Raw genomic sequence first — 19435 nt, forward strand, 5'->3', positions numbered from 1 at the left:
ACCAATATCTGCACCCGTGTACTCCGCCTCCCCTCCGATTTCCATGGATAAACTGTTGCATGCTACCATCTAAAGCCACTTGTGCATCAAAATGTATCCCATCTCACCTCCTCAAAGATACTGCTAGCAATTTCCCCTTTTAATGGATCTCTCATTAGCATACAACCATGATCATTTCTCTCATCGTAAAATAAAGTACTCCCTGAGTTCACCTCCAACTACTGCCCCATTTCACTGTATTCCTGTACAAATAACTCCCCACCACCACCACCAAAGGAGTGCTCTTGATTCACTTTCTTGGATTCCCCTCATTCTCAATCCAAGCAAGCATTTCCACTCACCAAAACTGCTCATGATAAGGCTGCCCATCACTGACCTGGTGCTAGGTCCACTGGAAGTTCTCAGTCCTCATTTTATGTGGCCCAGCAGCAACATCTGACACAGCTATCTCTCCACTGTCTTTCAATCCCTTTCTTCACATTGTTTCCAGGGTGTCCTACTACTCCTCTGGTTTTCCTCTGACATCATTGGCCATTCCTTCTCCTTTCCCCAACCTCTGAATGTTGGCACACAGTACCCGTGCGGCTCAGTCTTCCGGCCTCTTCTACTCTCTATTGCCACCCACATCAGTTTTATGGCTTTATGTATTATCTATATGCTGATGACTTGCAAATTTCTATTTTATATGTATTTACATTTCCAATCTATATTTTTATTTCCAGTCTATACCTCTGTCCTGAACTCCAGGCTCAAACATCTAATTGCCTGCTCAACATCATCCCTTGCAAGTCTAATAGACACTTCAGTTTAAAATCTCCAAAACTAACTTTCTGACTTTTCCCTGCAGAACTTGCTCCTCCCATAGTCACCCTCACCCAAAATCTGTAGGAGTCATCCTTAATTACCCTCACATTTCCATAACCCACATCCAGTGCATCGGCAACTCCTTACAACTCCACCTTAAACACATCTCCAGAACTTCTTGCCACCTCCACGATGCTTCCCTGAATAACTGTCTCCAAACCAGTCACCCTTGCCCTCTTCCAGCCTGTTTTCAAGGCAACAGCCAAAAGGATACTTGAAATAGTAAAGAGGCTTATGTCACTCTTCTGTGACTTCCCATCACTCGAGCATTAACTAATGTCCTGTCAGACCCTGCCAACAGCTCGACCCAAACATCCACCCCTGGGACCTCCCTCTCTCTGGTCTCTTTTCCTCCTCACTTCGTTTCTCTCAGCAAACTGCAGAGATTCCTCAAACAGATCAGATGCCCTCCAGCCTCAGACCACCCACACTTGCTTTTTCTCTAGCTAAAAATATGCATTCCACGACCTCCATATTGCTCATCACCTCCAAGTCTTTCCTCAAAAACCACCTTCACAGGGTGCATTTCTCACTACCCTCCTAAAAACTGCATACTCACTCCCCTCAATACTCCCGATGCCCCTCCCCTTCCTCTCTTGCTCACCACCGCCCTTACCACAACCCTACATGCCATAACTTGTATTCATTTAATTTATTATCTGTCTCCTCTTAACTAGAAGGGAAGCTACACAATAAAGACAATTTTGGTCCCAGTGGTTTGTTGCTGCCTCCCCAGTACTTGGCATATGTAAGTACTAACTGTCTGTTTAATCAACCAACCAATCAATTAAAATCTGCCTCCAGATCAAAGTAGGTGAAGATACTAGTGTGTCTAAGCATTTCAGGAACCATGTAATTTTATGGAATTTGAAACAAGAAAGCATCAACTGGCCCTATCCTTCTTGAGCTGAAGAATCTTAGGTCCAGCACAGAACGGTTACAAGGTCACACTGAGTTTTGAACACAGACTAACCCATAATGAAAGAAAACATATTGTCAAATACATATATGTGGGGAAAAAGCAGTAAAATCTGAAATAAAGTTATTTAAGACTTACTATATTTTATGACAATGCAACAGACTCTATAATTAAGCCAGATCATAAGGTTTTTATGGATCTCAAGAAAATGTATTTGATGTGTACATATCATAATGTACATATATATATATATATATCAGTGTATATATTGATACTTCAGTAATGTGCTGTCAAATCAAGTTTTAGCGGCAGAATTTAGTAGTTTAGAAAGTGTCAAGTCTTATAATTAAGAACATAAAAAAATCTCTTAAATGTTGCAGTTAAACGTAATTTTATGAAGACTTCTACTCTACAAATGTATTAGTAAATCTGGGATTCAAGAAGATCTTCAGATAGTCTTCACAAATGATAACCTGAACTCAACACGTGATGAATGCCATCACTGAACAGTCTTTACTTTGGCTGAATCTGAAATCATTCAGATTATGAATGTCTACATAATGTTTCATAGGTTATGTGTAGTTCCACCTTCAACATGTTGTGAGCAGTTTTTGCTGTGAAGACAGTCTCACCTGATCGTGCATTAATGCTGCAATGTGTGTTGTTTTGCCTCCAGGTGCTGCACACAAATCTAGAATCTTCTCTCCGGGTTGAGGATCCAGAACATGAGTTACTACAGCAGATGGTAAATTCTATAAAGGAAAAAAAATCAATTATCAGTGATTCTAAATCCTTTTAAAGTTCAGAATCAGAGAACATAAAGAAATCTTTGGAGGTAATCCAGTATAGCATTCTCTGCCAAGAATAGGTTTTCTGTAAACATAGTGTCATGAAATTCACAGTTTCCTAGAGTATCCTATGATCTCATTGGACATTCACACATGAGACACACACATGCACATGCATGATGCATTTCCCCTATCAATTTAACTAAAAAAGCACATTTTTTCCCTCAATTCAGTGGCTCTCAATATTTTGAAGGCCAAAGCCCTTTCAGAAATATAACAAAGCTCTGGATCTTTTTCTAAGAAAATGTACAAAATTTTGGAATTTTGGGTGCTTCACCATCTAACACCCACTTAAGAATTCTAGTTTTATGCTGCTAATGCCACTCAAAGACGTCTGGGTTCCTATCTCCCCGCCACTACCACATTTCTGTAGGAGAAAAGTAAAATGTAAACCAATCTATTTCTGATTGGCACCCAGAAGTATGAGATTGGACAACTCATGTATCTACAGCAATAAGCTATATGGCAACAAGTTATATTATACCGTTAATTCATTATTAGTTTTGATCATACAAGGACTGCTACTCTAGGATAAGTTTGCCTTAAATAAAATAGAATAATATCCCAAAGTAATGCATTTTTTTAAAAGACTGTATTTATTTGAGAGAGAGAGAGCGCACACAAGGAGTGGGGAGAGGGAGAGGTAGAAGCAGATTCCCCACTGAGCAGGGCGCCTAATGCAGAACCCTGGGATCGTGACCTGAGCCATAGGCAGATGCTTAACTGACTGAGCTGCCCAGGTGCCTCAGTAATGCATTTTTTTTAAAGTAATGTATTTTCTAAATTACTTTCCAAGAAAAAAACAGTAGAGGCTAATAAGCAATTAACACACTTTTGGGCAACACAGGGTTTTTTAAAAAGTTTAAAATCAGTTGAGAGGGGCACCTGGGTGGCTCAGTCATTAAGCGTCTGCCTTCGGCTCAGGTCATGATCCCAGGGTCCTGGGATCGAGCCCCACATCGGGCTCCCTGCTCAGCGGGAAACCTGCCTCTCTCCCACTCCCCCTGCTTGTGTTCCCTCTCTCACTGTCTCTCTCTGTCAAATAAATAAAATCTTTAAAAAATAAAAAAATAAATTAAAAAAAATAAATAAAATCAGTTGAGAAAAAGAAGAGAGTATGTACAAAGTTTTTTTGTTTTTGGGGGTCTGTTTTTTGTTTTGTTTTGTTTTTACTGCTTAACCAAAGGTAGATCAGAAAAAATAAACCACAAAAAATATGGTAATAGAAAAAAACCTTAGATTTGAAATAACTTACCAAAGTTATGTTTCAATGTCTTTAAATATTTTACTCTGACAAATACTTGCCTGTAAAAATAAGTAGCTGGGCAGTACATTGTCAAATGAGGGGCTGAGATATATCGGTTCTGTCATTCTTATGCCTATACCTCTGAAAAGCAGAAAAATCTAATATTAGTCTGTATAAATTCCACAGTCCATACAAACTCAATTTCCAGGGACATACCCACATAGCACAACAAATATAAGATGTTCTGCCTTTTTAAAACCTTTTTTACTCAATACCACAATACTTAGGATATTCCTGTGAATTGACTATGACTTAGTCCTTGCAGTAGAAGGCCATCAGGAAAACTAAAAAGGATAGTTAAATTTTTCATTTAGGCACAAAGGAGTTTCTTCAGAGATTTGAACAAACTAAAAAGGCAAAGAACATGAGTCTTTTTTTTTTTAAACATAGCTACTTAATTAAAAATGCTATTTATGTTAACATAATGCGTTTGTTCTTATTTTTAATGCCAGTTCTTATTTATTTTTAATGCCAGTATATTAGTTTCAAGTGTACAATATCCTGATTCAACATTTCTATATGTTACTCAGTGCTCATCAAGTAAGTGTACTCTTTTTTTTTGTTTGTTTAAAGATTTATTTTAGAGAGCGAGCGAGCATGCACGAGAGAGGGTGGGGCTGAGGGAAAGGGAGAGAGTTGCAGACTCAGCACTGAGTGTGGAGCCTGACGTGGGGCTCGATCTCATGACCCTGAGATCACAACCTGAGCTGAAACCAAGAGTCAGATACTTAACTGACCGTACCACACAGGTACCCCAGGGTAAGTGTACTCTTAATCCCCTTCACCGATTTCACCCATCCCCTACCCACCTCCCTCTGGGAACCATCTGTGTGCTCTCTATAGTTAAGAGTCTGTTTTTTGGTTTGTCTTTTTTTCCTTTGTCCATTTGTTTTGTTTCTTAAATTCCACATATGAGATCATACGGTATTTGTCTTTCTCTAACAACTGCATCTTTATTTGTTGATTCATTCTAATCCTTCTGGTGGGATTTTCTGAATGCTTCAGTTTGCAAGGCACTATGCTAGGTACTTGTATGAAAAATAAAAATATACTTAAGAATCATGCTGATGCTAAGCAACCACAAATATGCCACACAACTCTCTCATCTCTTTAGAGAATAACTGCCCACTACTGACATAATCCTCAACATGAGCTTTTCTACCTTTATCCCATGTTATAAGCGGCAGTGGAACTGATCAGAGCAGGAATGTCCAGGACCCAGGAGAACGTGGTGGACGATATTTCATTAGAACAAACATCGCCATCTGAGAGAGGCTGTCAGTGACCATCAGAGGCAAGAGAAAGCATACAAATACTGTTGGAGAAAGCCAAACATGGCCTGGTGTATCAGACCACACCAGAGAGAGCAAGAAAAAAAGGGAAATCAACACCATGTTAGAGGGATTAGAGGGGCACAGAAAAAGTGCACTCTAATAATAAAGGCAAGATTAAGAATCTGGATTTAAAAAAAAAAAAAAAAGAATCTGGATTTAAACCAGGTACAGGAGTACAAGCAAGGAATACAGTCTAAGCAAGGAGAACAAGAACACACCCCTCAGGTCCAGTACACTAGACAAGTTCAGAGCTTCTGAACCAATGTTGGCAGGGAAGCACCTATGTGGATGATGTGCACTGAGCTTGAGGTAGGTAGGTGGGCTCACTTTACTCACAACACTCCTGACACCAAATGTGTGGCGTTTTTTCTCGCACCAGTCCTGGCACGACCTGCCAGGGGTTATTGTGAGGCGCCACGGGCTCAACGGTTGGATCCAACGAGACTGGTGTCGCTCCTGGGGCGCCTGGGTGGCTCAGTTGTTAAGCATCTGCCTTCAGCTCGGGTCATGATCCCAGGGTCCTGGGATCGAGCCCCGCATCGGGCTCCCTGCTCCACAGGAGGCCTGCTTCTTCCTCTCCCACTCCCCCTGCTTGTGTTCCCTCTCCCGCTGTGTCTCTCTCTGTCAAATAAATAAATAAAATCTTTAAAAAAAAAAAGACCGGTGTCGCTCCAGACACCAGCTGCACATCCGGGTTGCCGTCTGTACTTCTCACCAACGGGCTGTGAATTTGGGGGTTTCCACACTGCCCTCTGCAGGTTTGAAAATTCCCTAGAACAACTCACACAACTCAGAACAACATTTACTAGCACCGGTTTACTATGGAGGATACAACTTAGAAATGGCTGAAGGAGAGAGATACACAGGAGAAGGTAAGGGAGAGGTGTATGGTTCACCACCTTCCCCACACCTAGATGTGTTCACCAACCTGAACCCCATCATTTAGGAGTCTTTATGACTGATTGATTAAATCACTGACCACTGGATGTGAACTGAATTTCCAGGCCCTCTCCCCTCCCTGGAGGTCCGGGGGTAGAGCCACAAGTTCCAACCTTCTAACTACAAGGTTGGTTCCTCCGTCAAGTGCCTTCCAGAAGCTATCTAGGGACCCCCAGCTACCAGTCATCTCATTAGCATACAAAAGACACTCATCTCTGCAGAGATTCCAAGGATTTGGGGAGCTGTGTGCCAAGAACCCAAAGACCAAATCATTATTATGCCACAAAAGGGTAAGTTTACGCTGCTTTTTAGAGTGAAATAATTTCTGTAGATATTCATGGACTACAACTACAGTGGTAATGACTGTGATGTCCAGTCGGTTCTAACAGCCTTTGTCATACAATAAACGTTAACTCCTTTCTCCCTCTTCCCATCCCTTTTATCCTCACTTGCTTCTTTACCACCTGACATGTCTGAATCTGTACTTTTAATCAGAGTTAAATCAGAGTTAGTTAATCAGTTGGTCTTTGGTCCTTGCTCCAGCCAGAATCAAATCTAACCATTTCCTACATAGTACCTGCCCCTGACCAGAAAAAATACAAAGGAACCTTCTGAAAAGTCAAAGCCTCACATTCAAAAGTCAGTCATTTGTTGAGACAACTGGCACACTGACCTTGATCAACACCTCAGCCTCTGCCCAGTCTGGACCCATTATTGGACACCTTGAATTCCATGACCTGCTCACTCTTTCATAATTTAAATGACTTTCTGACTTGCACGACACTAGTCCTCTGAAAAATACTCAAACGTTAACATTTATATGCCTGCCTCTAATCCAGTTCCTACCTAGTGCTTCAAGTTCTGCTATTTCTTTGTCTCCTTCTGACCACCAGCACAAGTTGTCCATCTTTGCAGTATTTAACTTAAAACGACTCGACAAAGAATAATTTAAACCAATTATTGTTCCAGTATGGGATTACATTTCTTTTTTTTCCCTTGACTGCCTTTTTTTTTTTTTGGAAATTGGGCAAATTTTTTATTTTTATTTTTTAAAAAGATTATATTTTTATTTATTTGAGAGTATAAGCAGGGGGAGAGGTAGAGGGAGAGAGAAGCAGACTCCCCACTGAGCAGGGAGCCCACTGCAGGGCTCGATCCCAGGACGAGCTTCCCAGGATGCCCCTACATGTTTCTTTTAAAGTTGTTTTTGTGGAGTGCCTGGGTGGCTTAGTCAGTCAAGCGTCTGCCTTTGGCTCAAGTCATGATACCAGGGTCCTGGGATAGAGCCCCGCGTCAGGCTCCCTTCTCAGCGGGGAGTCTGCTTCTCCCTCTCCCTCTGCCTTCTGTTCCCCAAGCTCTCTCTCTCTGTCAAATAAATAAATAAAATCTTTTAAAAAGTAAAAAATAAAACTGTTTTTTTAATATGTATTTCCATATAGTAACACAAAGAACCAGATCTCATATGATAAACAGGTTGTTAGTAAATTAATCTACCTCTATGAAGTCTATGACTGAGGTCCACTGTAATTCAAGAAAGCAAAGGGTGCAAATTTACTAGTTGAATAACAAAGTACCACTGGTAGACACAGTTCTAAAATTTTATAATAAGAAACATGATATATGTGTAGCATTTCTTTGTTATGGAAGCATGCTTTTCCTCACATAGGCAGAGAAAGAAATTCTAACAGCATAACTGAATGCTGAGTTTAAAAGTTGAGTTTTAAAAAAAACAACAGTTTTTTGAAAGATGGCTGCCTGCTACTCCTACCAACAAACATTACTCAGAAAAGTCTGTCAGCAAAGTTACTGGAACTACGACATTGAATAATATAACAGAATGAGGAGTGGAAGAGGGTTCAAGATGGCAGAATAGTAAGATCCTGAGCTCACCTCTTCCCACAAACACAACAAACTGAACGGACCTAGAAACTGGATGAACAGAGTCCCCACAACAAGGGACAGCATCAAGATGAGTGGAAGAGGCAAGGATACAGTCTTGCTAAGGAAAAAAAACCAAACCCCTGGAGCAACGTTCCATGGTCAGAAGAGACCTCAAAGGAATGTTATCTCCCTGAGGAGAGTTTCAAACTCCACATCCAACAACCCAACCCTTAGATAATTCACGAAGAGATGAGCTTCCAAAACATCTGACCTTAAAAACCAATAGGGAGTATGTCCAGGAAAACTACAAAACTGTAAGGAAAGGAAACCCCATTCATAAAGGGCTTGCACACAAACTCAACCCAGAAACCAGTACAAATGGTTCCAAATCAGATCAAAAACCGTATCAAAAAGATCAAAAGCCAAATAAAAAAGCACAAAGACCATAGGTAAAGTAGGCGTACTTACTAATCTTGGAGCACCTGCTTAAGAGGATTGGGTGGGGGGGCGTGCCTCGAATCTCCCTGAGAAGTAAGACACTGGTGACAGCCATTTTTGCTATCTTGTTCTGCCCTGCTGATGCTGGAGCTGACAGACACCGTTTTGAAATCTCTCTAGAATGTAAATGCCAGGGTGCACATGCCACTGAGAGCCCCATACAGCCCTGCCCCTCAGCAGAGCCTTGCAGTCTATAGGACTCCACCTACAGCACACCTGTAGCTATCAGGAATAGGCTGCCAGCTAACCAGGCAGGGGAGGGAAGCCAGCCTCACCCAAGAGGGCACCTGCAGCTGTCCAAGGGGCTGCCACAAGAGGAGGACGCACAAAGCCCACTCAGGGAACACTCTTGAAGCACCTGTGTCTGGGTACCAGGTAAGAGAATTGTACTACTGCGCCCTTTAGGACATCTCTTATATAAGGCCACTCCTTCAACACCAGATGTAGATGAACTACCTAATACACAGAAACAAACACAGTTAGGCATAATGAGGAGACAGAAGAGTATGTTCCAAACAAAATAACACAAAACATCAGAAAAAGAACTAAACAAAATGGAAATAAACAATTTATCCAATAAAAAGTCCAAAGTAATTGCCATAAAACTGCTCATCAAACTCGAGACAAAAATGGATAAACACAGTGAGAACTTCAACAAAAAGAAAATATAAAAAAGTTCCAATCAGAGCTGAAGAATAACAGAAATAAAAATACACTATAGGGAATAAACAGCAGATTAGTAACACAGAAGAAAAGAGCAGTGATCTGGAAAACAAGGAAGTAAAAATCACCCAAACTGAACAACAAAAAGAAAAAGGAATTTTAAAAATGAGGATAGTTTAAGGGACCTGTGAGCTAACAGGTGCACTAACGTTCCCTTTATAGGAGTCCCCAAAGGAGGAGAGAGAGAGAGAAAGTGGCAGAAAATTTATTTGAGAAATAATAGATGAAAACTTCCCTCATTTGGCAAAGGAAGCAGACATCCAGATCTAGGAAAAAGAGAATCCCCAAAACAATGAACCCAAAGGGATCCACACCAAGATACATCATAACTAAAATGTCAAAAATTAAAAAACAAAGGCAGACTCTTAAAAGCAGCAGAAAAAAAATTAGTTACATATAAGGGAATCCCCATAAGGCTATCAGCTGATTTCTCAGCATAAAGTTTGCAGGCCAGAAGAGAATGAGTGACACAATACATTCAGACTGCTTACAATCAAGAATAATCAGCAAGGTTATCATTCACAATTGAAGGGGAAGATAAAGAGCTTCCCAGAGAAGCAAAAGTTAAAGGAGTTCATCACCCCTGAACTAGTTTTATAGTATTAAACAGACTTCCATTTAATAAGAAGTAAAATATATGAAAGAAAAAAATCTCACTAGTAAAGGCAAATATATAGTAAAGGTAGTGGATCAACCCCTTACAAAGCTAGTCTGAAGGTTAAAAGATAAAAGTAGTAAAATCAACTATATCTATAATAATTAGCTAAGGAATACATAAAATAAAAAGATGTAAAATATGATGGCATAAACATAAAATGCTGCAGGGAAGAGAGAAATGTTTTGGAATGTTTGGAATTTAAGCAACCACCAACTTGAAATAGACTGTTATATACATATGTTATTAGAGACAAATCTCACGGTTACCACAAACCAAAAACCTGTAACAGATACACAAAAAGTAAAGAGGAAGTAATCCAAGCCTAACACTGAAATAATCAAATCCCAAGAGAAGAACAAAGAATTACAAAAACAATCAGAAAACAACAAAACGGCAATAAGTACACATGTATCAATAATTACTTTAAATGAAAGTGGACTAAACAATCCAAGCAAAACACATAGCATGAATGAATGGATAAAAAACAAGACCCATCTATAAGCTGACTACAAGAGATTCACTTCAGACCCAAAGACAAATACAGACTGAAAGTACAGGGCTATAAAAAAATATTCCATGCAAATGAAAACAAAAAGAAAGCAGGGGTACCAATACACGTAGGACACAAAACAGACTTTAAAACAAAGGCTGTAATAAGAGGCAAAGAAGGATATTAAATAATCATAAAGAGAATCATTATAATAGTAACAATAGCAGGAGACTTTAAAACCATATTTACATCAGTAGATAGATCATCCAGACAGAAAATAATGTAATAAGAGCAAACACCACATCAAACCACATGGACTTGATACATACAGAATATTCCATCCCCAAACAGCAGACTACACATTCTTCTCAAATGTACCTTTAACATTTTCCTGGATAGATCATGTTAGGCCACAAAAGAAATCTCAATAAATTTAACAAGACTGAAATCATATCAAGCTTTTCTTCCTATCACAACAGTATGAAACTAGAAATCAATTATAAGTAGAAATCCATCACAGGAAGAAAACTGTCCACTTATGATAAATGAATGGATTAAGAAAATGCAGTGTACACACACACACACACAGAGAGTGAGAGAGAGAGAGAGAGAGAGAGAGAGAGAGAGGAATATTACTCAGTCATAAAAAAGAATGAAATGCCATTCATGACAACATAGATGGCCCCAGAAGGTATTATGCTAAGTGAAATAAGTCAGACAGATAAAGACAAATACGGTATGATTTAACTTGTATGTGGAATCTAAAAAACAAATGAACAAACAAAACAAAACAGAAACAGAAACATAGAGATTTGATGGGTGCCATAGAGAAGGGGATAAGGGTAATGAATAAAGTGAGAAAGATTAACTTTCCAGTTATAAATGAGTTATGGGGATTAAGTTATGGGGATTAAACAAATTATAAACAGATGAAATAAATTATCAATAAAACATGGAATGTAAGGTACAACACGAGGAATATAGTTAATAATATTCTAACAACTTTGTATAACCACAGATGGTAATGCCTTATTGTGGTGACCATTTTCTAATGCATATGAATATTGAATCACTGTGTTGTACACCTGAAATACAATATTATGTAGCAATTATAATTAAGTAAAAAAAAAAATTAAGCCAGTCACAAAAAAAAAGAGAGGATGAAGAGTATACCACTAAAAATAGAACCAAAGGAGGAAGTCAAAATGTTTATTTCCTATTACAGACCCAAAGATAAACACATATATATATATATGCTTTATCTTTATATTCATAAAGTCTTCTAAGGAGAATAAAATCTTTGCTCTTGGCCATTTGGAAAGTACTGCTATCTAGAGTTAGTTAATCCAATAATCTGTTTCTTCAGAAGAATTAACTTCAACTATAAACCCAGACTGTTGCAACATGAAAACTGTTCCAGGAATCAGGGATGTAGTCCAGTTCTGCACGGATAAATTCAGTTTTCGGCATGTCTACATCAGCTGTCAACTGTGGAGTAATGGAGCTGTCCACAGAACTCCTTAAACAGCTGAAAATATGAAGCAAAATGATTCTGGACTGCCCACAGATTTAATTTATTTAGAGTCAGTAGCAACCCAAGATGATTAAAAACTTTTTTAATTTGGTTTGAGTAAATCCAAATGTTCTTTTTTTTTTTTTTAAAGATTTGAGAGCACTTGCAAGCATGAACCAGGGAAGGGGCAGAGAAAGAGGATCTCAAGCAGACTCCACACTGAGTATGGAGCCTGACATGGGGACCGATCCCATGACCCTGAGATCATGACCTGAGCTGAAATCAAGAGTCGGACGCTCAACAGGCTGAGCTACCCAGGCACCCCAGATCCAAGTATTAATTCTTGACCACAAGTAGCCATGTGATTGCTGGCTTTCTGGTAAAAAAATGTCTTAATAAAAACTTTTCTTTTTAATTTATATTAAAATCATAATCTTTTTGTTTCACAAAAATCAGACTGTTTAAACAGTTCTGGATAAGTCACATAATTCATCCTTTATCAAGATGCAAATCCCCAAAAGGTGCAAAAATTTTCAAATCACTAAATAAAATTCAAAAGGAAAACTGAAACTAACAATTACAGCATGACTGCTTGCTTATGTAGGTGAGCCCTTTAATCTAAGCATTTACTCTTCTACCCAAAAGCAATTTTTCAAAAAAGCATGGAAATACGCATTGAACAATTATTTTCCAGTCAAATTTATACCCCCAAAAAATATTTTTATAATGCAACTAGATATATTTTTTACATTGTTTTTATTTTTCTTGAACCACCAAAAAGAATGCATATTTCCTCCAAACACTTGATGACATACTTCAGTTCAGGTAGCCCACTGAAGATTTCTTTGCGGCTTAGTTCAGAAATTCCATTTCCAAGAAATACTTTTGTTCCATCAAATTCTTTGGCTCCTTTCTTACATTTGCCTTTTATATCAGAGTATACAGAAATAACATCTCCAGCTTTCATAACTAGAAAGAAGAAAATCAGATTATACTTATTAGACTATATTTTGGTATAAGAATAGTGAAAATTCTTTAAGCTAGACTAGGGACATCTAAGGGCATCAATTGTGGGCATGAAGAGGTCTAAACTGGCTCATTATCTCAAAATAACCCCTTATAGAAAATATGACTTTTTACTTTTAAATGTTCCATCACAATATATCTAACTGAAGACTTTTTTTCTAGGAGAACAAAAAAATACAAATCTTCAAAACATCCTATCTAAAAAAAAAAAAAAAAAAAAAATCCTATCTAAACTGGAACTCTTTAGCTAAGCAGAAAATGAAGGGTATATCTCCTATTTATTTTTTCCAAACTTAACATTCCCTAAACAACTTCATATAAATTTTGGTATCTTTGGCTCAATCCTCAAAGTTCTAAGTTTCCCTTAAAAAGATTCATCAAAAATGTACACTAAAATCCCTCAAAGAAATGTTTCTAAATCGCCTAACCCTATTGTTATTTCTTTGCAGGTTTCCTATTACAGCAATTAAGACAGAGATTTTAGTAAGTACATTCATTCATATGTGTGCATGTGTGTATATACATGAACATGTGTATACATACGTACATGTACCTATGTATATATATGCATATATACACAGTGTATGGAGTTGATTCTTACAGCTAATTAAGTCTAGAGGTTTTTGTAGCCATTTCATTAAATTATTTTCAGTAACCAATCCCAGGGACTTTAATAATGGGAAACTCTATTCCACTTTCATGTTCTTAGACCTAGCCTGTCATAAATTTGTCTAGCCCATTAACTTGGTAACAGTAGTGAGCAGTCTATCAACTAGAGCTAGAAGGACTGTTCAAATCGCATAGATCAGAGGTCAAAGAACTTTTCCTATAAAGGGCATGTGAACTCCTTAGGCTTTATGAGCCACATAAGGTCTGTTGGCATATTCTTCTTTGTATTTTTTTTAAACAAGCTTTTAAAAATGGAAAAACCATTTTCAGCTGTGAGCCACACAAAAACAGACATAGGCCAGATTTGGCCAGCGGGCAGTTTAGCACACCCGAATGCACGTCAAATTATTTCACAGATAACATAACTAAAGCCCACAGACTGAATAACTTCCCAATAGAGCAAAACACATGTGTCTTGATTTCAAGCCCAATAAATTAAGACTGAACCACAGTGACTAACTTATTAAGCATATGTCATCAACTGAGTGAGTAAATTAAGAATACTGGCTTTTATTTCAATATTAAGATCCCAAGTTCAGAAGGTTACCCTCACAAATGACAACAGAAGTCTGAGGGCAATGGAGTTAAGAATACAAAATAAAATTTCACTGACATCTTACACTCTATTAATCAGTAATGATCCTCTAAACATCATCTCACACTCTTTTATGGAAAGAAAAAAAACTGGCAAAGAAACCACATATGGATGCCCAATTTGTGAGACCATATCAGATAAATCTCTTTCTGGCTATCCCAAATGTAAAACTTGAAAAATATCTGATAAAAGTAAATTTGAAATACATCTGAATGATAGTTAAATACATTTTCCACTTGATAATGTATACAGATTTTAAAGAATCTTTTCTTGTACAGAGAGGCTGAAACATTATACTTACGTTTTGAAGCTGACACAATTCCTGGAACATAGACATGGGCTCCTCTTAACACCGCATTGCCACATTGTGCTCCAACAACTGCTTCACAATGTTGTTTTTTTATATTCTTCCTAGGGATGTAAGATGAGCAATTTTAACAGAGTAATACACCTCCAACCCCTACCAAACTTTTTAATGTTTCAATCTAAACCCTAAATAACCTCTTTTCTCCTGACTGTCCCAAGATAATGCCAACGAATGAATAAATAAGAAAAAGCAAGCAGAAAAAAAGAAGGATAAATATAGAGGAAGTAGTTTAGAGAGGGAGATGGGGCACACTTGAGGAAAAAAAAAATAGAAAGAGGTCTATCTGGTAGAAGGCAATAAAGTAGCACCAAAAACTGCTTAATCATTTAAAGAGCACTGCTGTTTCCATAATAGCATTAGAAGGAAGAAAAATAAAGTCCTTACCTTCAAAGACTAAAACAGACAATATATAAGGAATTCAAAAGCATCTCTAAAATGGTATATTGCTGTGTGGTCAACTATTCATATTTTTTTTTTTAATTATTTTTTTATTATTATGTTCAATTAGCCAGCATATAGTACACCATTAGTTTCTGATGTAGTGTTCAATGATTCATTACTTGCGTATAACACCCAGTGCTCATCACCACATGTGCCCTCCTTAATACCCATCACCCGGTTACCCAATGCCCGCCCCCCCCCACTCCCTTCTATAACCCTCAGTTTGGTTCCTGGAGAGTCCAGAGTCTCTCAACTATTCATATTTTAACCAGACGAAGATGTCTTTTACTCTTCCTTTACTGTCCAACTTTTTTGAGTGTTTTCCAATTTCTCACCTTCCATTCATTCCTTAGACCACTAACAACTGAGTATCACTTCTAATACACAGAAAGACTTTTTCAAAAGTCAGGGGGTGCCTATGTGATCAGCCCTAAATAAAGACCTTAAGCACTGAGTCCCTCATGCATGTTTGTGGTTGGCAACATCTCACATGTGTTGTCACAACTCCTTGCTGCGGGAACAGAGCGTGTCATATCTTCCTTCCGTGATCTCCAGATAGTCCTATCTCACTGAGCTTCTCAGTTTTGTACCACTTGTTTGTCTCTCACGTTCTCACTGCTCATTCCCTATCTACTTCTTAAAGAGGTCCATTCCCCCATGTTCCAAAACATGCTGCATCTCTTCTCACCTTGCATTCTACTCTTGGTGACCTCAGGCTTTCAGTAATCACTTAGAAAACGATCTGTATATTCTCATGTTCGACCACTTGGGTAGCATGAATCTGAATTCCAAACCTTTATGAGGTATGGAACCACAGTTCCACATTCACAGATTTGTTTTCTTCAATCAAGACTCTAAGACAAGACAGATCCAAGGGTGCCTGGGTGGCTCAGTCGGTTAAGCGGCTGCCTTCAGCTCGGGTCATGATCTCGGGGATCGAGCCCCGCATCAGGCTCCCTGCTCAGCAGGGAATCTGCTTCTTCCTCCCCCTCTGCCCCACCCCCAACTTGTGCATTCTCTAATAAATAAAATAGATAATAAATAATAAAATTTGAAAAAAGATAAGAGAACTCCAACTCCTTAATTATTGTCTTGCACTGACTGCTGGATATTTCTCACCTCCTAGTGTTCATACCCTGTTATTTCCTACATTAAAAGGAAAGCCCCTAGGGGGTGCCTGGATGGCTCAGTCGTTAAGCGTCTGCCTTAGGCTCAGGTCATGATCCCAGAGTCCTGGGATTGAGCCCCGCATCAGGCTCCCTGCTCAGCGGGAAGACTGCTTCTCCCTCTCCCACTCCCCCTCCTTGTGTTCCCTCTCTTGCTGTCTCTCTGTCAAAAAATAAATAAAATCTTAAAAAATAAATAAATAAAAGGAAAACCCCTAAATTTAGAACACCGACCACCTCCTCTCCCACATCTCCCAATCCCCAAATATTAGCTCTGTTTTCAGTTACTCTTCATTCTAACCCCTAAATATCTCACTTATATTCTCAATCACTCAGTTGTGCATTTTATGGCCTTATTTTTTATTTAGTATTCCTAGGTGTCTGTAGCAGAAACATTTTCAGGTTATCTAGATTACCACATTGTTGGAAATAAAACACTCTGAAATGATTTCCTAATTTGTTTCCAGTCTTAGAATTTATCTTCTTTTTTTTTTTTTCAAACTTTTTGGACTGTAACCCACAGAAATGCACTTAATATCACAACTCAGGACACATGTGTGTATGTATGTATGTATACACACATGCATTTATACACACTTATATTTACATCAAATGTTTCATGAAACACCTTCAGTATGTGCAGTGCAATATGATACATTACGAAATACCCATTTCTTTTTTAAAAAATGCTAAAAAAAGACATTAAATTGATTTTACAACCTACTAATGGATCATGATCTCCATGCAGTTGGAAAAATAGCTTTATGCTACTACCAGTATTCTTTGGCTCCTATTCTTTGGTTCTAAGCAAAAAAATAAACATTCCTTACTTAAAAAAAATCTTTTACACTTCACAGCTTGCCTCTCCCAACTTCTTCAATTGCATGTTTCACCACCCTCTCTGAAAAAGCAACTAAGTAGCCAAACCTGATCACTTTGTCATGAGCCACCTTACATTTTCATGCCTCCATACTTTTGCTTTCTCTCCACCTCACATACCCTTGACCATCTTACCCCATCAGCCTAATGCCTCATCACCTTCAAGGCTCAACTGAAATATTATCTACTTGAAGAAAATCTTTACCAACTTCCTTTCACTCAGTCCTTTCTATTCTGTGCTCTCATGGTACTTCATTAATACCTTCATTGTAGCACTTTTAACAGTCTGACTCATATGAAGGTTTCCCGTTTTTAAATGAATCAACTGCATTTCATTCATCTTTGTAACACCCTTGGGTCTTACACATAGCACCAATTAAAAAATGTCTTGGGAAATAGAACCTTGTAGTTTTAATCAGAATGTTTTTATGGGAATAACCATTTCATGGAGAGGACAGAAAGACTATGGAAAAAAAGAGTTAACATAAGAGTCGTGAATTACTATCCTTTCCTTGGACAGCATGGTTACAAGGTTGGTTCTTGGCTGCCATCTGGGAACTTAGATTTCAGAAGGATACCTGCTATTAACTAAATCATCTGTACAAATAGTATGGTTTATGGCCAACAATGACTTTCCTTCTGAGAGGCCAGAATGTGGGCATGTGCCAGGCAGGGAATGCCTACATGACCGTCCCAAATAAAAATCCTGGACACTGAGTCGCTAATGAATTTCCCTGGTTGGCAACATCTTACATGTTGTCAAACCTGTTCCTGAGGGAATTAAGTGTTTCCTATGTGACTGCATTGGAAGAGAATTCTGTAAGCTTTCAACTGGTTTTCCCTGTACTTTTTCCCATGTGCCCCCTCCCTTTGCTGATTCTGCTTCAGATCACTTCACTGGAACGAGTCATAGTCACAAGTACTACTATATGCTGAATCCTATGAGTCATCCTAGAGTCATCAAGCCAGGGAGTGGTCTTGGGGATCCCTCAACACTAGGACTAATTGTATAAAAACATAAGATGCCATATATGCAAGTATCAAGGTGTAATTCAGCTTTGCTGAAGGGGAGAGTTTGAGGCAGCAAAGATAAAAGGAAATGTAAGAGTTGATGCAGAGCCATAAAACATGCTAAAAGCTTAATTTTTTATTATAATATTTACAAATAAAGAAGTGAACCAACAACATTAAAGAAAGGATTTTCTGATAGTACAGTAATACAGATAGGAGGGAAATAGTATGAAGGTACTCAGATTAAGAAAAAATTAGTAAAATAGCTTTAAAAATGAGGTGTCTATCAATTACAAAGAGTGGAATTATGAGAATGTCCCACTAAAATATATATAAAAATATGTATTTATTCATTTGGAGGTGGTTTTTTTTTAGGATTTTATTTATTTGAAACAGAGAGCGTGAGAGAGAGAGAGAGAGAGCACACAGGGCAGAGGAAGAGGGAGAAGCAGACTCCCCGATGAGGAAGAAGCCCAATGCGGGGTTCAATCCCAGGACCCCAGGATCATGACCCGAGCTGAAGGCACACGCTTAACTGACTGAGCCACCCAGGCGCCCCTCCATTTGGCATTTAACTGCACATATTAGCAACTCCACACCAAATAGGACATAATGATTATAATTTTAAGATGTTGTATATTATTGCATGCCAACCAGTATCTCTTTTTCAGCAGGATTGCCATCTGTACTTAATCATCCATTTTTGTGCAATTACTTGAATATTCTATTGCATATACCATATTATTTCATATACACAAACAGCAATTGAAATATTAAAGTGCTGGTACTAGCAAGACAACTATGAAAGACTGAAATCAAGCAGGCTGAGAGACGCGAATCCAGCCTCATTTGGATCTCAAGAGAATTATGCTACTAGGTTATTCATTGTGAAGGAAAAGAAGAAAATTTTCTGACCTGTTAAAAATACTTTGTTGAAATTTTTGTTAAAAAGGGAGGTGCACTAACAAAAAAATGTAGACATTCTTAAAAATTATGAATTGAATGTTGACTTAAAAAATTCTACTAACATAAAATCAGTCTTCAGAAAATGCTGATTGGGTAGAATGTTAAAAAAACACTCATCAAAAGAAGCCTGGCATTCAATTTTCTCCTGTTTTTTAATTAAGTTGACACTGATACTATCAAATTCAACACTACAACCTTATGTTCCATCTCATTATATTACCAATGATAAAACTTTAAAAAACATTAAATATATATTTAATCAATATATCACGTATCATATTTAAATAAACTGGGGGAACCTGAATTTATGGTGAGAAATTACTTTTAAAATTGTTCATTATC

General features: G+C 38.1%; 1 protein-coding gene across 2 annotated transcripts in view; it reads right to left on the reverse strand.

The window, feature by feature from the left end:
* The window catches only part of NSUN6 (NOP2/Sun RNA methyltransferase 6), a 55858-nt gene that overhangs the window by 25564 nt on the left and 10859 nt on the right, over window positions 1–19435 (reverse strand). For both annotated transcript variants that reach the window (XR_004922798.2, XM_036109801.2), the window contains exons 4-7: window positions 14565–14674; window positions 12789–12942; window positions 3937–4018; window positions 2416–2535 (exon numbers count right to left, since the gene is read on the reverse strand). Coding sequence is in view for 1 of the 2 variants with exons in the window: in XM_036109801.2 (XP_035965694.2) it covers window positions 2416–2535; window positions 3937–4018; window positions 12789–12942; window positions 14565–14674 (466 nt within the window). In the remaining variant the exon portion in view is untranslated. The remainder of the gene's footprint in view (window positions 1–2415; window positions 2536–3936; window positions 4019–12788; window positions 12943–14564; window positions 14675–19435) is intronic.

This window comes from Halichoerus grypus, chromosome 6 (assembly GCF_964656455.1).
Source record: "Halichoerus grypus chromosome 6, mHalGry1.hap1.1, whole genome shotgun sequence".
Lineage (NCBI taxonomy): Eukaryota > Metazoa > Chordata > Mammalia > Carnivora > Phocidae > Halichoerus > Halichoerus grypus.